Source organism: Coregonus lavaretus (genome assembly GCF_964263955.1).
Source record: "Coregonus lavaretus genome assembly, contig: HAP1_SCAFFOLD_5271, whole genome shotgun sequence".
Classification (NCBI taxonomy): Eukaryota; Metazoa; Chordata; class Actinopteri; order Salmoniformes; family Salmonidae; genus Coregonus; species Coregonus lavaretus.
Window position 1 is genome coordinate 16,130 of NW_028164802.1, and position 25,574 is coordinate 41,703.

General features: G+C 44.7%; 1 protein-coding gene across 1 annotated transcript in view; it reads right to left on the reverse strand.

Moving 5' to 3' along the window:
* LOC311116607 (galactosylgalactosylxylosylprotein 3-beta-glucuronosyltransferase 2-like) overlaps positions 1-19,365 on the reverse strand; it is a gene marked incomplete at both ends in the record, with an annotated part of 34,351 nt that extends 14,986 nt beyond the window's left edge. The window contains one exon of the mRNA XM_084191672.1: positions 18,844-19,365. Coding sequence (XP_084047798.1) covers positions 18,844-19,365 — 522 coding nt within the window. The remainder of the gene's footprint in view (positions 1-18,843) is intronic.
* Between the last annotated feature and the right edge of the window lie 6,209 nt (positions 19,366-25,574).

The following is a 25,574-nucleotide window of genomic DNA, read 5'->3' on the forward strand; positions in this document are numbered from 1 at the left end:
CATCGAGGAAACCAGATCCCATTATTGACATACATTGGATTTTGACACAGTAGATGGGTTCCTAGTCTCTATCTGAAATAGAGGTATACTTTCCACATAGCAGCATTGTCTGACTGAGTGGTCCAGAAAATGGTCATACCTCAAAGGATAATCAAATCAAATCACATTTTATTAGTCACATACACATATTTAGCTGATATTATTGCGGGTGTAGCGAAACGCTTGTGTTCCTAGCTCCAACAGTGCAGTAGTATCTAACAATTCGCAACAATTCACACAAATCTAAAAGTAAAAGAATGGAATTAAGAAATATATAAATATTAGGATGAGCAATGTCGGAGTGCCATTGACTAGAATACAGTAGAATACAGTATATACATATGAAATGAGTAAAACAGTACGTAAACATGATTAAAGTGGTCAGTGTTCCATTATTAACGTGACCAGTGATTCCATGTTTATGTACATAGGGCAGCAGCCTCTAAGGTGCAGGGTTGAGTAACCGGGTGGTAGCCAGCTAGTGACAGTGACTAAGTTCAAGGCCCCAAGCTTAATGATGAGCTTGGAGGGTACTATGGTGTTGAAGGCTGAGTTGTAGTCAATGAACAGCATTCTTACATAGGTATTCCTCTTGTCCAGATGGGATAGGGCAGTGTGCAGTGCAATGGCGATTGCATCGTCTGTGGATTCGGAGTGGACTTTTGACAAAAGAGGGGAATAGGAGAATACGGCCGGTTACCATGTAAGATATCATCTATCTAGCAACATAGTCAGTGAATGTCTAGGCTGCTTTTCTTTACTCCACATTAACAGAGGTGATATGTAAAGCATATGCATATACAATGGGATTTTTAATGATACAGTATAAATCCATTATAAATGTGTTTCTCTCCAAGAGAATAAGCTGTCATTTAATTGTGTGCTCCTACGCTCTTTCCTTGGTACGATTTTAATCAAGCCTTCTCCATGTGTCATTAATATGCATAGCGGGCGCTATGAAAGAGAGAGAGAGGGAGAAAGGATGAATTAAATTAGAGGAGAGAAAATGAGGAGTTTATGAAATGGTGATGCAATGATACATGGTATGTGTGCGGGTTGGTGTAGGAGGTTGGGGGTGAGCTTGCTGTTTCTGAATGAATGATGAAGTGTGTGTGTGTGTTTGTGCTCTAAGGGCATCGTTTCTGTCTCCATCCTTCTAAGCAGCTAGGTGTGGGGCGGGGGTGGATTCAGGGTTGGAGGTTGACAATGCCAGCATTTCGACAGACTCACGACTCACACTGCTCCTGAGGGGGGAGAAATAAATGAGGGGGGAGAAATAGAGGAAGGGAGAGAAAGAGAGGGAGCAGGGGGAGGAGAGAGGATGTGAGAGAAGAGGACACGGAAAGAGAGAAGAGTGGGAGAGGATGGAAAAGGAAAGCAGGGAGGAACAGATCCAGAAATAAGGGAAAGAGAGAGGGAGGAGTCGAAGGGCAGGGGACTGGAGAGGAGATGTAGTGGGAGAATAGAAGGGGTGTGCCAGTGCAATAACGAGTAACCAGAGCTAGTGTAAAATCAAGTGTCTGTTCTCACGCCCTGTTCTACGGTCTTCACCTCTCTCACACCTCCTTCACTTTTCTCACCACTCTCTCTTCTTCACTACACTACCCTTTCTCCCTCCTTCCCCCTCCTCCTCCCCACCACCCACTCACCTACTCAGCCACAGACAATTTCTATCTGTGGGATTCTCTCCTTTCTGCTTCAGTTCCCAGAGAGAAAAAAAAAAACTCTAGTATGTAATTATGATAATTGCTCACATGGGTTTGATGGAATTGGATTTCAGATTTTGCTCTTCTTCTCTTTCTTGCGGTTCCTTTGTGCCCTTTCTAGGGGCCTACTGAACACTTTGAAACCATGGCCATTGATTGAATTTGTCCTGACAATGTGTCAGCTTAGTTCAAGTCCAATTCTTGTCAAGTATGTAGACCTATCTTAAGTATGTAGGCCTATCTTAAGTATGTAGGCCTATCTTCCACACCAATGAATAGTCTGCTCATTTCAGAATGTCGTTTCTACCGTTGTTGAGGTGGGAGAGACAAAATTGTGTTCTATTCTTTTCATTCAATGGTAGGCCGTTCTACCTCACTTTTACCAACATGTCTCCTGCGCCTAAATTACTATCACCCAGAAGCACTGACATCTGTAATTATGAAGTGCATTGAAAGGCTGCTCATGACACACATCAACACCATCATCCCAGACACACTAGACCCACTCCAATTCGCATACCGCCCCAACAGATCCACAGATGACGCAATCTCAATTGCCCTTCACATTGCCCTCTCCCACCTGGACAACAGGGGAAATAACTATGTGATAATGCTGTTAATAGACTACAGTTCAGTGTTCAACACCATAGTCCCCTCAGCTGGGGACCCTGGGACTGAACACCTCCCTCTGTAACTGGATCCTGGACTTCCTCACGGGACGGCCCCAGGTGGTGACGGTAGGCAACAACACCTCTGCCACGCTGACCCTCAACATGGGGGCCCCTCAAAGGCGTGCTTAGTCCCCTCCTGTACTCCCTGTTCACCCACGACTGCGTGGCCATGCACGACTCAACACCATCATCAAGTTTTCTGATGATACGACAGTGGTAGGCCTGATCACCGACGCTGATGAGACAGCATACAGGGAGGAGGTCAGAGACTTGGCAATGTGGTGCCATGACAACAACCTCTCCCTCAACATCAGTAAGACCTAGGAGCTGATTGTGGACTATAGGAGAAAAAGGGGAGAGCACGCCTCCATCCACATCGACGGGGCTGTAGTGGAGCGGGTCGAGAGCTTCAAGTTCCTTGGCGTCTACATCACTAAGGACATAACACGGTCCACACACACCTGTAGAGTCGTGAAGAGGTCACAACAGCGCCTCTTGCCCCTCATGAGGCTGAAAAGATTTGGCATGGGCCCTTTCGGATCCTCAGAAAGTTATACAGCTGCACCATCGAGAGCATCTTGACTGGCTGCATCACCGCTTGTTATGGCAAATGCACCACCCTCAACCGCAAAGCGCTACAGAGGGTGGTTTGGACAGCCCAGTACATCACTGGGGCCGAGATCCCTGCCATCCCGGACCTCTATATCAGGCGGTGTCAGAGGAAGGCCAAAATAATCACCAAAGGCTCCAGCCACCCAAGCCATAGACCAGAGATGGGCAACTCCAGTCCTTGGGGGCCTGATTGGTGTCACACTTTTGCCCCAGCCGCAGCTAACACACCTGACTCCAATAATCAACTAATTATGATTTTCAGTTTAGAATGCAATTAGTTTAATCAGCTGTGTTTGGTAGGGATGGGGAAAAAGTGTGACACCACTCTGGCCCCCGAGGACTGGAGTTGCCCATCCCTGCCATAGACTGTTCACTCTGCTACCGTCCGTCAAACGGTACCGGAGCATCGGCTCTCTGACAAACAGGCTCAGAGACAGCTTCTATCCCGAAGCCATAAGACTGCTAAATAGCCATCAGACGGCTAAATAGTTTGATAATGGTTACCTGGACTATCTGGACGGACCCTATCTTGCACTGATTCTATGCACACTCACAAGACTATATATACACACTATACAGTATACACACTCACACACACACACTACACGGACACTCTCACACAAAACACACATATTCACATACACTACATACGCGCACACACACACACACATGACACACACACGCATACCAACAACACAAACACACATACACACACATTTTTACAATCACCATATGCTGCTGCTGCTACACTGTTAAAAAAATGGTTCCAAAATGATTATTCGGCTGTCCCCATAAGAGAACCCTTTTTGGTTCCAGGTAGAACCCTTTTGGGTTCCATATAGAACCCTCTGTAAAGGGTTCTACCTGCAACCAAAAAGGGTTCTTCAAAGGGTTTTCCTATGGGGACGGCCAAAGAACCCTTTAAGGTTCTAGATACAGTAGCACCTGTTCTTTATTTTACTCTTGTTATTATCTATCCTTATGCCTAGTAACTTTACCCTGCCTTCATGAACATATCTACCTCAAATACCTCGTACCCCTGCACATTGATCTGGTACTCCCTGTATGTAGCTCCATTCTTGTGTATTTTACTCCTCGTGTTACTATTTGTATTTTTTCTTTATTATTATTGTTTAACTCTGCATTGTTGTGAAGGGCTCGTAAGCAAACATTTCACGGTTAAGTCTACACCTGTTGTATTAGGCACATGTGATTTGAGCACTATTGGCCAGCCATTTCCTTCAAGCCTTTGACTGAAAAGGTTTATTCGACAAGCTGTCTGGTTGCAGTAATTTTAAGTCAGACCAGTGCACATTTCTGACTGACGGACTGGCAGACTATGCTTACCCAAACACTTGGGAGCCATTCTGTATTGGCTACGGTGCTGCAGTTATACTGCTACCGCTAGCGCACAACTCCCCACTCCCCGGGAGCAAAATGCAAACTCACCCAAAGGCTATGATTGCTCACAGGGCATTAATGTGAAATGTGCACGGTTCTGTTTGCTGACACTCCATTCCGAGGCAGCAAAGCTGGCGGAATGTCTGACACACATAATGAATTGTGCAGAGCCGTGACCTGCTAATGCTTGAGATCAAAGAAAACATCCAATAATTATTTCTTTATGCATAGGATTTCCGTCTGGTTTCCTCTCAAACTCAGACATAAGGGACCATTAGAAATTTGCTGTGAGGGGACATAAAAAAAATAAGTACCCCCCTCCCCAACGTAAAAAATATTTTCACATGACCCTCCCCTTGTACTGTAAAAGAAATTGCACACCCTCCCCCCTCATTCAATTTACTCAAAGTAATGTTTACGGCCACAAATAAAAATAACTGTAGCGACCCTGTGTTTATAAAAATTGATATTGACTTTGCCACTTCAGCATGCTTTTGTGGCACAGTCGATGCCAGGCAGGGCTACGGGCCAGAAGGTTGAGAGTTCGCCAACCACCATGGACGTGTCACGACTTCTCCTCTCCTTGTTCGGACAGGCTTCGGCGTTCATCGTCACCGGCCTTCTAGCCACTGCCGCATCACATCTCATCATTCCATTTGTTTTGTCTTGTCTATTACACACACCTGGTTCATATCCCCTCATTAGTACGTGTATAAGTGTTCCCTCTGCCCCCTTGTCCTTGTGGGTGATTGTTTAATGTGAGGAGAGAGCAGCTCGGTTGAGCTCCGTGTATTTTGTATTGCCAGGGTATATTTTCCCCGTGTGCCTGTTTTGTTCCAGTGCGCCTGTTTTGCGCACTGGACTGTTTGATGCTATCCTGCGTAACTCTGTATTCCGGAATAAACTCGGTATTCTGTGATTTACCCTCCTGCGCCTGACTCCTTCAAATCACCCATCACAGGACGAGCTCACTCTCCCTGCCTGTTTCATTACACTACAATCAGAGCCGGCTGCAGACAATGATCAGCTAGGGGGAAATCAGATTTTCTATATTTTGATGCTATACTTATAATTATATAGAATATATGCAACTAATTATCCACCAACAGGATTCTGTGCCAATGCACCACACAACCAATAAGTAAAGCACATACCGACATCGGGCACTTAAATATCATGGTTTGCGTTTTCAACACCACAATAAAATAGACTATATAAATCTTGACAAACAGAAAAAACATCCCTCTGATTAGTATGTGTATATTTGTGCCCTCTGTTCCCCATTGTTCTTGTCGATTATTGTCCCATGTCCGTTGGTCTCGTGAGTACCGTGTATTGTGCTCTGGTTGTTTACGGGTCTCGTCCCATGTATTGTGTAGAGGTTACACATCGCTCTTTGTTTGGGTTACATCCCTTTTGTATATACACTACATTTTACATTTTAGTCATTTAGCAGACACTCTTATCCAGAGCGACTTACAGTTAGTGAGTGCATACATTTTTCATACGGCCATACCAGGCAGTGATGCAACCAGTTAGGATCTGAGGACCCAGCCAAAACTTTTCAGTCTCCTTAGGGGGAATAGGTTTTGCTGTGCCGTCTTCACGACTGTCCTTGTGTGCTTGGACCATGTTAGTTTGTTGGTGATGTGGACACCAAGGAACTTGAAGCTCTCAACCTCCTCCACTACAGCCCCGTCGATGAAAATGGGAGCGTGCTCGGTCCTCTTCTTTTTCCTGTAGTCCACAATCATCTCATTTGTCTTGATCACGTTGAGGGAGAGGTTGTTGTCCTGGCACCACATAGCCAGGTCTCTGACCTCCTCCCTATACGCTATCGTCGTTGTCGGTGATCAACCTACCACTGTTGTGTCATCAGCAAACTTAATGATGGAATTGGAGTCGTGCCTGGCCATGCAGTCATGAGTGAACAGGGAGTACAGGAGGGGAATGAGCACGCACCCCTGAGGAGCCCCTGTGTTGAGGATCAGCATGGCGGATGTGTTGTTACCTACCCTTACCACCTGGGGGGCGACCCGTCAGGAAGTCCAGGATCCAGTTGCAGAGGGAGGTGTTTAGTCCCAGGGTCCTTAGCTTAGTGATGAGCTTCGAGGGCACTATGGTGTTGAACGCTGAGCTGTAGTCAACGAATAGCATTCTCACATAGGTGTTCCTTTTGTCCAGGTGTGAAAGGGCAGTGTGGAGCGTAATAGAGATTGCATCGTCTGTGGATCTGTTGGGGCTGTATGCAAATTGGAGTGGGTCTAGAGTTTCTGGGATAATGGTGTTGATGTGAGCCATGACCAGCCTTTCAAAGCACTTCATGGCTACAGATGTGAGTGCTACGGGTCGGTAGTCATTTAGGCAGGTTACCTTAGTGTTCTTGGGCACAGGGACTATGGTGGTCTGCTTGAAACATGTTGGTATTACAGACTCAGACAGGGATAGGTTGAAAATGTCAGTGAAGACACTTGCCAGTTGGTCAGCGCATGCTCGGAGTACACGTCCTGGTAATCCATCTGGCCCTGCAGCCTTTTGAATGTTGACCTGTTTAAAGGTCTTACTCACATCGGCTACGGAGAGCGTGATCACACAGTCGTCCGGAACAGCTGATGCTCTCATGCATGTTCCAGTGTTACTTGCCTCTAAGTAAGCATAGAAGTAATTTAGCTCGTCTGGTAGGCTCGTGTCACTGGGCAGCTCACGGCTGTGCTTCCCTTAGTAATCTGTAATAGTTTGCAAGCCCTGCCACATCCAACGAGCGTCGGAGCCGGTGTAGTACGATTAGATCTTAGTCCTGTATTGACGCTTTGCCTGTTTGATGGTTCGTCGGAGGGCATTGCTGTCATGCCCTGGCTCTGGGGACACTGTTATGTTGAGCCAGGGTGTGTAGATTTGTGTTGTAGTTCTAGTTGGTTCATTTCTATGTTGGCCAGTGTGGTTCTCAATCAGAGGCAACGAGTGTCAGCTGTGGCTGGTTGTCTCTGATTGGGAACCACATTTAAACAGGCTGTTTTCCCACAGTAGTTGTGGGATCTTGTTTCTAGTTGGTTTGTGTTAGACCGTGAACTGTCACGTTATCGTTTTGTTTATTTTGTCAATATATCGCTAAATAAAGAGTATGTTTGCCTGCAACGCTGCACCTTGGTCCTCCTCTGTTCCCGACGAGCGTGACAGAAGATCCCACCAAGACTGGACCAAGCAGCAAGTCCAGTAGCCATCGCCTGAGAGATCTCTAGCGGATCTCCTTCGCCTCCTCGACTGGGTCAAGCCATGTGAGGAAGAGAGGGGCTTGACGTGGAAGCAGAAGGGCGAAAGGCTGGCAAAAAGTATGGAGACCTGGTCCACGGGTAGGAGTGAAGCCCATAACATTTTTAGGGGGGGCTAACGCCGTGGACGACGGGGCAGCAGGAGACCGCGACAGAGCAGCCCAGCGGGTTGGCAGAGGAGGCCGCCAGGTTACGGGGGCCACTGGTCGAAGAGGGGAAGGAAGGTGTAGAGGCACGGCGAGAGGTACTGGGGTGTGTTACCAGTCCGGTCCGGCCCGTTCCTGATCCCTGCATAGGGCCAGTTGTGTGTGTCCCCAGTACGGTCCGGCCTGTTCCTGTTCCTTGCATCAAGCCAGTGGTGTGCGTCGTCAGTCCGGCACGGCCCGTGCCTGTTCCCCACACCAAGCCAGTGGTGTGCGTCGCCAGCCCGGTCCGGCCCGCTCCTGCTCCCCACACCAAGCCAGTGGTGTGCGTCGTCAGTCCGGCACGGCCCGTGCCTGTTCCCCACACCAAGCCAGTGGTGTGCGTCGCCAGCCCGGTCCGGCCCGCTCCTGCTCCCCACACCAAGCCAGTGGTGTGCGTCGTCAGTCCGGCACGGCCCGTGCCTGCTCCCCACACCAAGCCAGTGGTGTGCGTCGCCAGTCCGGTCCGGTCCGCTCCTGCTCCCCACACCAAGCCAGTGGTGTGCGTCGTCAGTCCGGCACGGCCCGTGCCTGTTCCCCACACCAAGCCAGTGGTGTGCGTCGCCAGTCCAGTCCGGCCCGCTCCTGCTCCCCGCACCAAGCCTATGGTACGCGTCGTCAGTCCGGCACGGCCCGTGCCTGTTCCACCGGTGCCTGGTCCGGCACCGGTCAGCTGCTTCACGCCGGAGCTAGAGCAATCCGCTCCACCAGTGTGCAGTCCAGCTCCGGTCAGCGGGGCCAGACCGGACCAGGGGTACTTTGGGGGGTTGGAGAGGGAGTGGAGATCAGGCCCGGAGCCGGATCCGCCGCCAAGGCGGAGTGCCCACCCGGTCCCTCCCCTGTGGTATTTAGTTGACGCGGTCGGAGTCCGCGCCTTTAGGGGGGGGTACTGTCACGCCCTGGCTCTGGGGACACTGTTATGTTGAGCCAGGGTGTGTAGATTTGTGTTGTAGTTCTAGTTGGTTCATTTCTATGTTGGCCAGTGTGGTTCTCAATCAGAGGCAACGAGTGTCAGCTGTGGCTGGTTGTCTCTGATTGGGAACCACATTTAAACAGGCTGTTTTCCCACAGTAGTTGTGGGATCTTGTTTCTAGTTGGTTTGTGTTAGACCGTGAACTGTCACGTTATCGTTTTGTTTATTTTATCAATATATCGCTAAATAAAGAGTATGTTTGCCTGCAACGCTGCGCCTTGGTCCTCCTCTGTTCCCGACGAGCGTGACAATTGCGGGATTTCTTATAAGCTTCCGGGTTAGAGTCCCGCTCCTTGAAAGCGGCAGCTCTATCCTTTAGCTCAGTGCGGATGTTGCCTGTAATCCATGGCTTCTGGTTGGGGTATGTACAGTCACTGTGGGGGGGCCAACAGTCGATGCACTTATTGATGCCATCGGAAGAATTTACCACAAATCGAATGTGCACAGATAGGCTACAGGACTTTTGAAGTAGCCTAATCAGATTAAAACATTGTGACTGGTTGTGTTTATGGCACATATAACAGGTAATACATTTTTTAAGTTAAATTACAAATATTTAGGCTATATTGAAGCATTAGGTTATAGGTGCATGAGGAATAGCTGCGGATTGGAGAGGAGGCAGAGTGTGCGTTAAGCTTTCCTGAATAACTAGGCCTGCTGGGAGCAAATGTGGCCACATTATTATAGGACGACTTGGGAGAATGATGATCCGCAACAGACAGAGCTTCTCATTATCAGAAGTAAAAATACAGCCAGACTGGCCTGCTACTGTCCCTTTCTAGACCTTATAAATGTCGAAAGTAGATCCACAACTGATCAAAATGGAATGAATGGAATGAAACATTCAAATCACAGGGCTTTTGCACCATTATATAAATGACATTTTCACTGCAGCCTAGAGTAGAATGTTGTACCCACTTGAAAACAAAAATGCAATTATTCATTGCATTGTGGCGTTAGGGTAGTCTAGGTAGGATAATTGTATTGTCCCTAAACAAGATCAATAGGGGAGCTTTTTGAGCTGTGTGTCTCACTGTTTTTTCATGCACAATGACACACCTGGCCTCTCAGCTGCCTATCAGCTATTCCTATTTGTTCTTGTGTGGATTCATATTGAAAATTGGTGCACCTTTGAATTATTTTTTATATGTGGTATGATTGCTAGTTAGCTTATTTCAGGTCTGGACAAACGATCCACCTACTTCTATTGTCACTATGAATGGTGGATAGAGGGCAGGATAGACACACTGGTAGACTATTGACCTGTGGTATAGTAATAGTAAACGTGCAGAAAAGTGTAGTGCATAAGGGAAGTACAAAAACACCTTGATATAGGGGAGGTGCATGCAAGCAGATTAGGAAATGTGACTAGAATGGAAGAAAATATACAGTAAAACCTGCAAAAAAGTGAACGTAAACCAGGGAAAAAACAAACTACCCCACCTGTGCCCAATGAAAAACCACACAAAAAAGTTAGACAACCCTCCCCTATTTCGAACGGAATCTCTTTTGGGGTGTTGTTTCATCACATCTAGGATGATCAAATACCTACTCTAAAATCAGTAAGTCTAGTAACATCGCTCACTCACTAAGTCACAGTAATTTAAATGTGGTGATATTGTGAGGGAATTGAAGATAGGCTGTTATTAATTATGTAAGGGATAATCAAATGAGGGCTATGCATTCTATGGAAAATAATGACCATTCATGGAGTTGCATTATTTTCCAGAAAATGCATAGATCCCCGAGCTGATTATCATGGCTATAATTAAACACATTTGCCTCTAGAAATGTGTTCAACATCCACTGAAGTAGCTAGCAAGCTTATTAGATAGCTACGGTAGTTGACGTGGTAACCAAACAAACAGACGTGCTAGTTTAGCTAGCCAAACCATCAGTCCTAGCTTGCTATTATGAAAACAATACCAATACTGTTTTCAATTCGACATTTGCTTTCAAAAGCATCTCAAACATAAAAATGAACTATAGCCATTGAATTATATCGTGCAAATATACAGTGCATTATTTAAGCAATAAGGCCTGAGGGGGTGTGGTACATGCCATTATAAACTGGGTGGTTCAAGCCATGAGTGCTGATTGGCCGACAGCCGTGGTATATTAGACCGTATGGGCTCCCGAGTGGTGCACTGCATCTCAGTGCTTGAGGCGTCACTACAGACCCCCCAGTTCGATTCCAGGCTGTATCACAACGGGCCGTGATTGGGAGTCCCATAGGGCGGCGCACAATTGGCCCAGCGTCGTCTGGGTTTGGCCGGTGTAGGCCGTCATTGTAAATAAGAATTTGTTCTTAACTAACTTGCCTAGATAAATAAAGATAAAATAAAAAAATAAAAAAATAAAGTATACCACGGGTATGACAAAATATTTATTTGTACTACTCTAATTACGTTGGTAACCAGTTTATAATAGCAATAAGGCACCTCGGGGGTTTGTTGTATATGGCAATATACCACGGCTAAGAGCTGTATCCAGGCACTCCGCGTTGCGTTGTGCTTAAGAACAGCCCTTAGCTGTGGTATATTGGCCATATACCACACCCCCTCAGGCATTATTGCTTAAATATGCAGTACCAGTCAAAAGTTTGGACACACCTACTCAATCAAGGATTTTTCTTTCTTTTTACTATTTTCTACATTGTAGAATAATAGTGAAGACATCAAAACTATGAAATAACACATATGGAATCATGTAGTAACCAAAAAAGTGTTAAACAAATCAAAATATATTTTATATTTGAGATTCTTCAAATAGCCACCCTTTGCCTTGATGACAGCTTTGCACACTCTTGGCATTCTCTCAACCAGCTTCACCTGGAATTCTTTTCCTTCACTCTGCGGTCCAATTCATCCCAAACCATCTCAATGTGGTTGAGATCGGGGAATTGTGTGTCTGTACCAGTATCACAGCATGTGTGTGTGTGTGCTTTATGTGTTACAGTAATGGCTCAGATAATGGCACAGATCTGTGTGTGTGTGTGCGCGCCTGGCTGCCTATGTGTGTGAGACTGACATTCACTCTCCTTCCAGATTGGAACTTTTGCCTTAGCTGTCTGTAACAGATGGCTTCACGATGTGTTACTCCTCTTCTTGTTTCAGTTTCCTCTGATGTTTGGAATGGAAACTTGTGCAGGTGTTGTGTCTGCACCTGATAAGAAGTGAGATACTTCCTGTCTGTACCACCGGCGGGCTCCAGGGATTGGTCTCTGAGTTGGTGTGATCCTCATCATCATTACCCTCACCTCACATCCACACCTTTTTAACGATAAATATTGCATTATGTGGGCCAATCAAAAGATCAATCTCTAACACATTGTATTTATTATATTAGTTATTTGCATATGATGCGTTTAATCAGATTTAGCGTTCATTCGTTCTCATCTACAGTTCCATGTAATAAATCAGTGACATTTAGAATGTGTATACTGTATATATAGACATGTGAACTTTAAGATAATATATGGCAAAAACGAGTTAAACAAATCAAAATATATTTTAGATTTTAGATTCTTCGAAGTAGCCACCCTTTGCCTTGATGACAGCTTTGCACACTCTTGGAATTCTCTCAACCAGCTTCATGAGGATTGCTGTGAACAGTGAGAGACAGAACAACAACAACAAAATCCAGAAATACGCATGTCAAAAATGTTATAAATTGATTTGCATTTTAATGAGGGAAATAAGTATTCGACCCCCTCTCAATCAGAAAGATTTCTGGCTCCCAGGTGTCTTTTATACAGATAACAAGCTGAGATTAGGAGCACACTCTTAAAGGGAGTGCTCCTAATCTCAGCTTGTTACCTGTATAAAAGACACCTGTCCACAGAAGCAATCAATCAATCAGATTCCAAACTCTCCACCATGGCCAAGACCAAAGAGCTCTCCAAGGATGTCAGGGACAAAAATTTCCCTCATTAAAATGCAAATCAATTTATAACATTTTTGACATGCGTTTTTTCTGGATTTTTTTGTTGTTATTCTGTCTCTCACTGTTCAAATAAACCTACCATTAAAATTATAGACTGATAATTTCTTTGTCAGTGGGCAAACGTACAAAATCAGCAGGGGATCAAATACTTTTTTCCCTCACTGTATACAGTGTGTTCGGAACGTATTCAGATCCCTTCCCTTTTTCCACATTTTGTTACGTTACAGCCTTATTCTAAATATATCATCATCAATCTACACACAATACCCCATAATGACAAAGCGAAAACTGGTTTTTAGCCATTTTTGCAAATGAACAAAATAAATATATATACCTTATTTACATAAGTATTCAGACCCTTTGCTATAAGACTCGAAATTGAGCTCAGGTGCATCCTGTTTCCATTGATCATCCTTGAAATGTTTCTACAAATTGATTGGTGTCCACCTGTGGTAAATTCAATTGATTGGACATGATTTGGAAAGGCACACACATTGTCTATATAAGGTCTAGGTCTAGATTTAGCAGGTGGTGCACTGGCTGGAATGCGGTTTTAACCAATCAGCATTCAGGATTAGACCCACCCGTTGTATAATTCCCTATAGCGCATGGTATATTTGCACGGTAGAATTCAATGGCTATAGTTTATTCTTACATGTTCTATGTTTGAGCTGCTTTTGAAAGCAAAAGTCGAATTGAAAACATTATTGACATTGTTGAATTCGATTTTCATAATAGCAAGCTAGGACTGATGGTTTGGCAGTCTGTTTGTTTGGTTACCAAGGCAACTACTGTCACTATCTAGTAAACTTGCTAGCTACTTCAGTGGTTGTTGAACACATTTCAACCTGCAAAAGAACACATTTATAGCGGTAAATATGCTAAATTATAGCCATGGTATGAAAGGGTAATCAACTCGGGGCTCTATGCGTCCTCTGGAAAAGAATGCAACTCCATGGAAAGTTTTGTTCCACTCCGCTGGTGCGTTGTGGAACACACCTTCCACATCGTTGATTATTTTCCAGAGATCGCATAGCCCCTCGTTGATTATCCCTTACATATACTGTATACTGTGTATATATAGGAACTCAGTCGGTGTCTCAGCTTACTGTTGAGAGTTAGAATAGTAGAACAAGTGCAATTTCTAAATTTGGTTGTGCGTCAGCAGTTTTTCTCTTGTTATGTCAGTCACTGACAGTCACTCAATTAACTAATGTCAGCTAACATTTTTTACATTGGTAAGTTAGTCTAGTCAGCTATCTAAACTTTTAGTAATCATGGTCGAATTATCGACCGGGCACGAAGGCACATGCTCAAGGGCCCTGACCTACACGGTGCCCCCATTGATTTTGTTAGTCACTCTCACTCAGATATCATATTAACCTGGCATAAGTCATGGCAAAATGTGTAGAATTGCAGGAAATTAGCTTAAAAACTGCAACATTTGCTCTCCACCCTATGGCAAAATGTGCAGAATTGCAGGAAATTAGCTGTAAAACTGCAACATTTTCTCTCTGCCCCATGGCAAAATTAGTAGAATTGCATGAAATTAGTTATAAAATTGCTAAATCTTCTCACTGCCCCATGGCAAAATGTATAGAATTGCAGAAAACTTGCTTTAAAACCGCAACATTTACTCTGCACCCCAAGGCAAAATATGTAGAATTGCCAGAAATGAACTCAAAAACTTCATTTTCCCCCCTTCGCCGTCAAGAGGGGGCGACTAACAAATATATGCTTAGAGACCCCTAAATGTTAGAGTCGGCCCTGGCGGGTAGACTTTGTCATTAGGCACAGATTTAGGATCATCTCCCCAAACCGTAAAGGGTATTATAACAGTGTCCAGCGGCAACTTCATACTATCCCATTGGAGAACTGGAGAAATCAGCACTCCTGCTCTGAGATGCTTGCTTGATACATACTGCCCCTGATTCTCAGTTGAACTGGTGACATGGCAGGGGGTTAGAGTAGGCTATGTGATTGTTTGAGGCGGCCTTGTGTGAATCACATCGTATCTGAAGTTGTCACTGGGTGATGAGGGCACAATGCTCCTCTTTCCTTCCCCACACACACACACACACAATGCAAAACCCATGTGTTTCCTATCTCCGGAGCAATCAATGAGAGACGAGCCCCTGCTGTCGATCAGGTTATTTCAACAGGAAATTATATTGAAGATTACACAGCCACAGAGACGACTCACTCAAAACAAGTGATATGCAAATCAAATCAAATCAAATCAAATTGGATTTGTCACATGCGCAGAATACAACAGGTGTAGACCTTACCGTGAAATGCTTACGTACATGCCCTTAACCAACAATGCAGTTCAAGAAATAGAGTTAAGAAAATATTTACTAAATAAACTAAAGTAAAAAATAAAATAAAAAGTAACACAATAAAATAACAATAACGAGGCTATATACAGGGGGTACCGGTACCGAGTCAATGTGCAGGGGTACAGGTTAGTCGAGGTCATTTGTATATGTAGGTAGGGGTAAAGTGACTATGCATAGATAATAAACAGAGAGTAGCAGCAGTGTAAAAACAAATTTAAATAGTCCGGGTGGCCATTTTATTAATTGTTCAGCAGTCTTATGGCTTGGGGGTAGAAGTTGTTAAGGAGCCTTTTGGACCTAGACTTGGCGCTCCGGTACCGATTGCCGTGTGGTAGCAGAGAGAACAGTCTATAACTTGGGTGACTGGAGTCTTTGACCATTTGTTGGGCCTTCCTCTGACACCGCCTAGTATATAGGTCCTGGATGACAGGAAGCTTGGCCCCAGTGATGTACTAGGCCGTACACACTACCCTCTGTAGCGCCTTACGGTCGGATGCCAAGCAGTTGCCATACCAGGCGGTGATGCAACCGGTCAGGATGCTCTCGATGGTGCAGCTGTAGAACGTTTTGAGGATCTGGGGACCCATGCCATATATTTTCAGTCTCCTGAGGGGGAAAAGGTGTTGTCGTGCCCTCTTCACGACTGTCTTGGTGTGTTTGGACCATGATAGTTTGTTGGTGATGTGGACACCAAGGAACTTGAAATGTGAAATGTACTCTGTTAAGTGCAGGTTTTTGTTCCATCCAGAATCAGTGCTGGAACTAAAGCCTGCACACACAGTGGCCCTCAAGGACCAGAGTCAGCCCATCAGGATACCCCAGCCTCATTTCCATATCTGGTGGCTGAATGCACACATAGGCTATCTGATGACCCCTATATTAGATTAGCTAACTGATAAGGGACAGTTCGCAAAATAGGGGAGGGTTTTCAAACTTTTGTTTTGCTTTGGGGAGGGTTATGTGTTTTTTTTATTGGGCACAGGGGAGGGTAGTGCATTTTTTCCTTCGTTTACATTCCCCATTTTGCAGGTTTTACTTCATAATTCCTTCCATATAGCCACATTTTCTCATCTGCTTGCATGTGCCTCCCCTATCAAGGTGTTTTGATACTTCCCTTATGCACTATGCTTTTCTGTGCTTTCTATACCACAGGTCAATATAGTCTACCAGTCAACTGTCTATCCTGACCTCCATCCATAGTGACAATAGAGGTTTGTGCAGATCTCCAATAGCTTAACTAGCAATCATACCACACACAAAATCATTAAAATCTGCACCAATTTCTATATAAATCCACAAGAACATAGAGGAATAGCTGATAGGCAGCAGATAGGCCAGGTGTGTCATTGCACGCGTCACTGATTCCGAACTTTTGGGTTAACTAGCAATCATACCATACATAAAAAGCCCCCCCTCCCCATATTATTAAGAATTTAAAAATAATAATAATAATGATCTCGGAGCCGTGATGCAAAATGATCCAAAAGTAATGTCCCAACAGAAAGTTACCCCACCTGAATAATGCAAAAGTTAAATTTGAACTTCAATTCATGAGAAGAGAGCGTGCAGGAGACAGTCAACTAGCTAATAAGGTAAGCAGCAGACAGCTTTGTAGCAGCGGCCACGGCATAATCAAACGGAGGTGGACAGCAAATGGTGCTGAAAGTCATTTGAGTAGGCCTAAATCATTTCAACAATTGCCTTCACTAACAACAAGAGGGCTTTGTTGGAGCCTATTTCTTCCTATTTAAGAAATGAGAGGTAGGCCTACCTGTTTGACAAACACGATTATGCTATCCATAGATTTAGTCGGTAGCCAAATCCACCAATAGCCCTACTGTCAGCATGCACTCCTTAAATATCTCTGTGTCTGTGAAAGGTTTGGTTAAAACCAGTGCTCGAATTGAGGTGGGAGGCTATGTGAGGGTTAGCGACATCTACATGACTCTGGTAAGGGAATGCCATGCCCTTCGTTAAAGAAAGCTGGGCAAAAAGGATAGCCTACCTATTGTTAGCTTTATATTTAGAAAATAAATAAGTAAAAAGGATCCTAGTAACATAAAGCGTTCTATAATGATGCTCAGCTATGTGATGCCTTATGCTAGAAACATGCCTTATGTTAGAAACAATAACTGCGAAAGATGCGACTCCGAAGCATATGGTGATATCTTTGCTTCATCTCTATGCCATTTTGAGACTGAGACACGGCCTTCTATATTCAAGGAGACAAAAAATGACTGCTATTATGTCTGTATCAGCTATTCACTTTCTGAAAATAGAATATGTTTAAACCCAGGCAGCTTTTAGGGAAGCACTTGTTACCTTCTGTTGTTGGGTTAGGCCTAATTAAGCAACGGACAAGTAGCCGACAGTTGAAGCTTCCATTTTTCTGTGTCGGTCGGGTCTCAAGGTGGAAAGGTAACTTTTGAAAGTAGGCTATGCTTAGATTCATTCAATTATTTGCATACAACAACAGTTGCAAAAAATATACTGGTTTGACACTGGAGAAATATGGTAAGAATGCATATTTCTGTGTCCATTCTTCCCTGAAACTCCTATTTTCATTATCCACCTTTCTGTTGAGGCTTTGAGAGATACATTTTCTCTTGATTGCAAGCTGATTTTCTCCAATCAATGCACAGAGAAATAGACATAAAAAACTAATTTAATAGAGCCATTGATGATTTTATCAGTGTAATCAGATCGAAATTATTATGTTATTGTCATTGATTATAATCTAAACAGATATGTTAGAATCTTGTTCAATTTGTAGTGAGGGCCTGTATGGATTGGGCAGTTTATCATGCTAATTATATTCTGGCCCGCCAACTATTAGCTCAGAAATAAATTGGCCCTAGGCCAAACCTAGTTGCTGACCCCAGACATAGAACCTACCTAATGCTTCAATATAGCCAAAGTATTTGTCATTTCACTTTTCAAATGTATTACCTTTTATGTGTGGCAGAAACACAACCAGCCTGATTAGGTAGGCTACTAAAAAAGTATCCTGTAGCCTAGCTGCACATGTTCATCCACTCCACTCTAATATAATTCTAACATCCAAACTGCTGGGGGCCATTTGATGAATGGACATCTGTTACAAAACACCAAAATGTTTAATGATGTTCAGAGATTGTCAAGCCAAGCCTTCGATACTGAGTAGGGAGGGATGTATTTTCTGTTTTTCGAGATTGACACTCTATTTGATTGTGGTGTTGAAAACGCAAACCATGATGAAGCACTAGAAGTCTGTAGCATATGCAGTTATGCGTTGCTTATTGATTGTGTGTGTGGTGCATTGGGACAGAAACCTGTTGGCTGCTAAATTCGTTACATATACACTATTTTATATAATGATAATATGTTGAAAATCGGATTTCCCCCTAGCTGATCATTGTCTGCAGCCTTCACTGATCATAGTCTAATGAGATAGGCATGGGGAGAGTGAGCTGGTGGTCCATGGTGGTCGGCGAACCATTGAACCTGCAACCTTCTATCCCCTAGCCCTGCGTGGCATCTACTGTGCTACAAAACCATGCTGAAGTGGTAAAGTCGATATCCAAGTTTATAAACACAGGGTTGCTATAGTTATTTGTGGTGGTAATCATTATTATTTTGGTGCATTTTCGAGTAAATTTCGAACTGTCCCTAAGCTTTTATCTGATGTTAAAGACATGCCATGTATCTGTCATTGATTTATTATTACCTCTTCAAACAGTTCCAGGCTGTATGTGTTGTCATCGTCTGCGAAGAATACTACCCCAACATCCTTCCTGGAGCGATGCGACCGCAGCCACGACAGAGCCGTGTTCCTCTGCTCAGTAGCACGGGGCATCCCGGTCCGTTTGAACCGGCGGGGCGTAAAGATGTTCAGGTGTGTGTACTGCATCCCCGAGCGGGCGAGAAAGCGCGCCACCAGCTCCGTGCGCACACTCGAGTCCTCCACTACTATCCAGTGGAAGCGAGGAACCTGGCGGAAGGTGTTAGCGAGCCGGGTAAGTTCAGCTTTCTGGACTGGCCGGTTATAGGTCGGGGTGATGGCGTAGATTACCGGGAGAGCGGAGCGGTTCGCCCGGGGTGGGCTGGTTCTGTCTTTCCTCTGTGCTCCCCCGCCGCGACCCAGGGCTGGACTTCGGACGGACGTCCTCGTGTCAATATGGATCATGATGATGACGATGAGGACCCAGGGCAGGAGGATGAAGAAGCGGCTGTAGAAGAGCGATTTCATCTTGCCGAAGTTAGGGGATAAACATCTGAGACGTGCACTCACTTTACCTCACTCACTCCATCACACCCAAGCATTCCACGAACGTACAGCGACAATTTGCACTCCCCAAAGCAATTTTAATGACCACATAAGACCGATTTTTAGACATGAGGACTTGGTTTCTTGCTATCTCCGATAAACTGTCATAAATCTCAAAATTCATCCCGTGTAGGGTTATGAAAACATAGACACGTCCGCGTCCCGTCGGGACCGTTTGCTGAGTCTCCTCAGTGGAGAGGATCATATCCCTCGAACGACAGAGCGACGAAACGAACCCCTTAAAAACAACAGGTAATCTCTCTTAACACGCCTTCAGCCCACCTTTCCGATAAACCGCAAATAGCTTTTAAACAGACCAAAACGCAGACCTATCCACTGGCCGCTGTAACCGTAGTCCGGGAGAAAGGGTATCATTCCCGGGGCTAGATGCTGGTTGAGTCGGTGTCTAGTCGGGCAGTGGTGAGAAGCAGGTGCATAAAGAGGGTAAACTGCGATGTGGAGAGAAAGGGGACGGGGAAGACAGGAATGGACGGAGAGAGAAAGAGAGTGGAGGAAAAGGGGATAAAAAGAGGAAGACTTTGTTATGCTGCTAGAGGAACACGTCAGTGTCCGCTGAGGATGGAGATAAACTCACCCGAGAGAGAGAGAGAGAGAGAGAGAGAGAGAGAGAGAGAGAGAGAGAGAGAGAGAGAGAGAGAGAGAGAGAGAGAGAGAGAGAGAGAGAGAGAGAGATGCTTTCGTTTTAAATTATTATCGGGACTTTGAATTTTAACTGCAGGTTGTCCTCACCAGCAGGCATTACAATTAAAATAGATAAAGAAATATATATGGTAGCTAGGTAAACCAGTAGCCTATAGCAGGAAATTCGTAGGCCTATAGACTCCGTCTCAGATTGTGGAATAGTTTCAGGCAAATAGGCTTCAAGTTTGATGACATATCTGGTCATCCTTACATGGTTTTGGGCATCACAGAGATTAGCCTAACATACACATTCTCTGACACCAATATTGATATTCTGGAGTTTTTATACCATATCAGGTACCCTACAGTCATGGTCAAAAGTTTTGAGAATGACACAAGTATTGGTCTTCACAAAGTTCGCTGCTTCAATGGTATGAGATATTTTTGTCAGATGTTACTACGGTATACTGAAGTATAATTACAAGCATACCATACATGTCAAAGGCTTTTATTGACAATTACATTAAGTTTATGCAAAGAGTCAATATTTGCAGTGTTGACCCTTCTTTTTCAAGACCTCTGCAATCCGCCCTGGCATGCTGTCAATTAACTTCTGGGCCACATCCTGACTGATGGCAGCCCATTCTTGCATAATCAATGCTTGGAGTTTGTCAGAATTTGTGGGTTTTTGTTTGTCCACCCGCTTCTTAAGGATCGACCACAAGTTCTCAATGGGATTAAGGTCTGGGGAGTTTCCTGGCCATGAACCCAAAATGTTGATGTTTTGTTCCCCGAGCCACTTAGTTATCACTTTTGCCTTATGGCAAGGTGCTCCATCATGCTGGAAAAGGCATTGGTCGTCACCAAACTGTTCTTGGATGGTTGGGAGAAGTTGCTCTCGGAGGATGTGTTGGTACCATTCTTTATTCATGGCTGTGTTCTTAGGCAAAATTGTGAGTGAGCCCACTCCCTTGGCTGAGAAGCAACCCCACACATTAATGGTCTCAGGATGCTTTACTGTTGGCATGACACAGGACTGATGGTAGCGCTCACCTTGTCTTCTCCGGACAAGGTGTTTTCCGGATACCCCAAACAATCGGAAAGGGGATTCATCAGAGAAAATGACTTTACCCCAGTCCTCAGCAGTCCAATCCCTGTACCTTTTGCAGAATATCAGTCTGTCCCTGATGTTTTTCCTGGAGAGAAGTGGCTTTCACCAGGCCCTCCTCCAAAAGTCATCACCTTACTGTGCGTGCGGATGCACTCACACCTGCCTGCTGCCATTCCTGAGCAAGCGCTGCACTGGTGGTGCCCCGATCCCGCAGCTGAATCAACTTGCTGGACTTTCTTGGGCACCCTGACGCCTTCTTCACAACAATTGAACCTCTCTCCTTGAAGTTCTTGATGAGCCGATAAATGGTTGATTTAGGTGCAATCTTAATAGCAGCAATATCCTTGCCTGTGAAGCCCTTTTTGTGTAAAGCAATGATGACGGCACGTGTTTTCTTGCAGGTAACCATGGTTAACAGAGGAAGAACAATGATTTCAAGCACCACCCTCCTTTTAAAGCTTCCAGTCTGTTATTCTAACTCAATCAGCATGACAGAGTGATCTCCAGCCTTGTCCTCGTCAACACTCTCACCTGTGTTAACAAGATAATCACTGACATGATGGCAACTGGTCCTTTTGTGGCAGGGCTGAAATGCAGTGGAAATGTTTTTGGGGGATTAAGTTCATTTTCATGGCAAATAGGGACTTTGCAATTAATTGCAATTCATCTGATCACTCTTCATGACATTCTGGAGTATATGCAAATATTTGTGTCATTCTCAAAACTTTTGACCACGACTGTATTTGTTTAAATGCAATTAATTGCTTGTGCTTAGAAAATGTTGAACATGGTGTTGTTTTTTTTCTCCCATAAGGAACTATCATATGGCTCATTATCTCGTGTAACAATCTATATTGATCTATAGCTTCTGTTCTGCCAGACTCTGGTATTTTATCAATACAGCTGAAAAATAGAGCCTGATTTGCATTTCATTATTGTCAATTGGCCAAACAGATTAAATCTATACTGGTACATAAATATGGAGTGCATTTTTCAATGTCAGCATAAAGTGAAATCTCCACTTTGAGTTATGACTAGTCTATTACTTATTCCGCACATCTAGCTCCACCCTCCTTCCCCCGATAAGCTCTGTGCCATCAGCATGTACCTGTCAATCAACTGTCAGACTGTCTCGTCAGTGCCCCAGTTCCATCAGAGACTCCATTCTTACTGGGTATCGACATGTGACATATGAGAAATTAATGGCTCACTATCAGTTTTGGTGGTGGAAATCAGAGCTGGGTTCTGTTCTGTTGTTTGGGCCCTAAGGATTGGCTATTATCTGACATCATGTCACATGTCACAGAAGTTGGTCTGAGTAAGAGAGACAAGGGAGCGTGACACAGAGTGATGTGGTTGCTAGAGGCAACAATACAGTGTATAGCCTACCTCTTCTGTCTAGTGAGGCCTCAATAATAGTGTGTGTGTGTGTGTGTGTGTGTGAGAGAGAGAGAGGAGAGAGGAGAGAGAGAGAGAGAGAGAGAGAGAGAGAGAGAGAGAGAGAGAGAGAGAGAGGGAGAGAGAGAGAGAGAGAGAGAGAGAGAGAGAGAGAGAGAGAGAGAGAGAGAGAGAGAGAGAGAGAGAGAGAGAGAGAGAGAGAGAGAGAGAGAGAGAGAGAGAGAGAGAGAGAGAGAGAGAGAGAGAGAGAACCCTGGGGATAGTCTACTCTTTGTCATCCTGGTAATGCAGCAGAGAGACTGAAAGAGAAAGAAATACATGCAGAGAAAATGAGGGAGGGGGAAGGAGATGGATGTTTACTGATGGACAGAAATATCCAGTTAGCTCCCAGACCCAAGACAATAAATGAGAGTTCCACCGTATACGCAATAAATCACTGTGGAACCCAATTAAGCGATAATTTAGAGTTCAATTCAAATCAGAGACAAATTTAGATCCTCTCAACAAATGGAAAGTCTACAACGCATTTGTCAACACCATTAGCATAGAAATGACTTTCCATCCACCCTATTGTGTAAATTGGAGACGAGCTAATACATTTCCCCCAGCATAACTCAATTGCCGCAGGTTTGCAGTTGATGACATTAGCTGTTTTATGGACAAGAGGAAGGAGCTGCTATTGAATTTACTCTCAGCCCCAAAATCGAGCCCGGCAAATGTATTTATTGGAATTTCGCAAATAATGATTTTTTTATTCCCAATTTGATCTGCCTAAGATGTTAGGGGGTTTGTGTGTGTGCTTTACTCCTCCATATACTGTAATGTAAAGTTTTGTATGGAGGCAATTCTAGGTCTAATAAATTCACTTGATAACCATCGCCTCTCCAACCTAATAGAATTTGATAGGTCACTTTATTGGTAGAACCAGGAGGAGTAATGGAGTCTCTGTTGTCAATCTGTCCACCACAGCTTTTCTCAACATTTTCTCTAGCGACTTTGTCATTCCCCTTGTCAGTAACAAGACATACACACACACACACACACACACACACACAGTGTAAATTAAGGCAATTAAGCCAATCCCGAATGACCCATCTGCCACTGTAAAGGAATCGATTCCTAGGATGCTCATTGGCAGAATGTCTATCAAGCACCTTTTAAAATGTACTTATCTAAGCACTTACACCCCCACACACTACATAATGGATGAAATCAAGTCCTATTCATATCTGTCATTCAATAGAATCTGACACAGTCCTCTATCACTGCAAGGCTTTTGTCGAAAATCTAACAGTGTCAGTTTGAAAAACACATCCACTAACAGCATCACATAATTACTGCAGTACCAGTGTGTTGTTTGTGAGGACATGAAAACACTTACAGCAACCAAACAAGCTGGTGTTAGGCTAACCTTGAGTCTCTGCCAATATCTGTCCTGATTTACATAACAGAAGCGAGCTTCCCTCTGAACGCAGTGTGCTGTAAACTATTTTTTCCGCTCTGCAATGTGATAGAGAGAAAGAGAGAGAGAGAGCGAGAGAGAGAGAGAGAGAGATAGAGCAGTCAAAGCATGCTGATGATATTTCTGGCTTCAAACATTTATGTTAGAGAGAGTGGGAGCTAGAGAAAGAGAGAGAGTGAGTACGTGGCGTGTGTATGTGTGTGCGTGCATGTGTGCATGCTCGTACAGTCTGTGATTACGTGTGGGTGTGTGTGTGTATGGTCAAAGATTTCTAATGACATCCACGGTGGTGCCAAACGGAACTTCATTCCTCCGTATAAGTAATGAAGGGCTGTGATTGAGATGGGCATTTCAATAGACTGCCTTGTCCTGTGTAGGACCCACTGATGTGTGTGGAGTGAATGCATTAAGAGGGCCGAACTCAGGGCTTTAGTCTGATGTGGGTGTTGACTGTTCCACATGCTGTAACAGTGTAATCCCTTATTGTGACACTTAGTCGTATAACCATGCAGAGGAGGGACAGCGTGAGCAATTGGATGACTCACCCACCGCTACACAACACCAACGACAGGGAGATACAGCCAAATGTATCCCTCTATAAAGCACATACTGGACCTGGGGAGACCATAGAGATACAACTGCCTGGATGGCTGGGGGGATGGGACTCCATGGATGGCTGGGGGATGGGACTCCATGGATGGCTGGGGGGATGGGACTCCATGGATGGCTGGGGGGATGGGACTCCATGGATGGCTGGGGGGATGGGACTCCATGGCTGGCTGGGGGGATGGGACTTAATTTTGCTTCATTTCTATGCAGCAGGTTTGTCTTGTCTCTGCTATCCTTTCCTATCCACTCCTTTTCTCCCCTCCTCCCACCCCCCCCCCCCCCCCCCCCCCCCCCTCTTTCTCTTCCTCTATCTGTGGTGCTGATGAACAGCTCCTCCTCATCCTCACGAGAGGACAGCTGCACCCCCCAATTGCGCACACACACGCACACACTCAGTAGAGTGGTTCCTTGGAGCTAGCTGTGGTAATTAACATGTTGTTAATGCTAATGTCTCTACTAGATCTCACAGTCTCACGTCAGAATTAGACATTCAACCATGTTTCTCAAACGTGAAATGTTGATACCTGCACGCTCCCCTCACCTCAGCCCAGTGGCACATTTATAACAGCTCTTATCAGCTACACACACACACACAGGACACACACACACATACACACACACACATACACACACACAAAAATTGCCAGCTCAATATGTATAGGACCTCTCTCTACATTACGTGACTTTGATTCTGAGAGAGAATAGTGGGTTTTCTCCAGCCTGTTTTCTGTTTTATTTGATTAATGATGACATATCATCCTTAGTTTCCCACCAACCCTGTCCTGACTTTCATGGCCACTCTACACTCTGTCTGTCTGTCTGTCTGTCTGTCTGTCTGTCTGTCTGTCTGTCTGTCTGTCTGTCTGTCTGTCTGTCTGTCTGTCTGTCTGTCTGTCTGTCTGTCTGTCT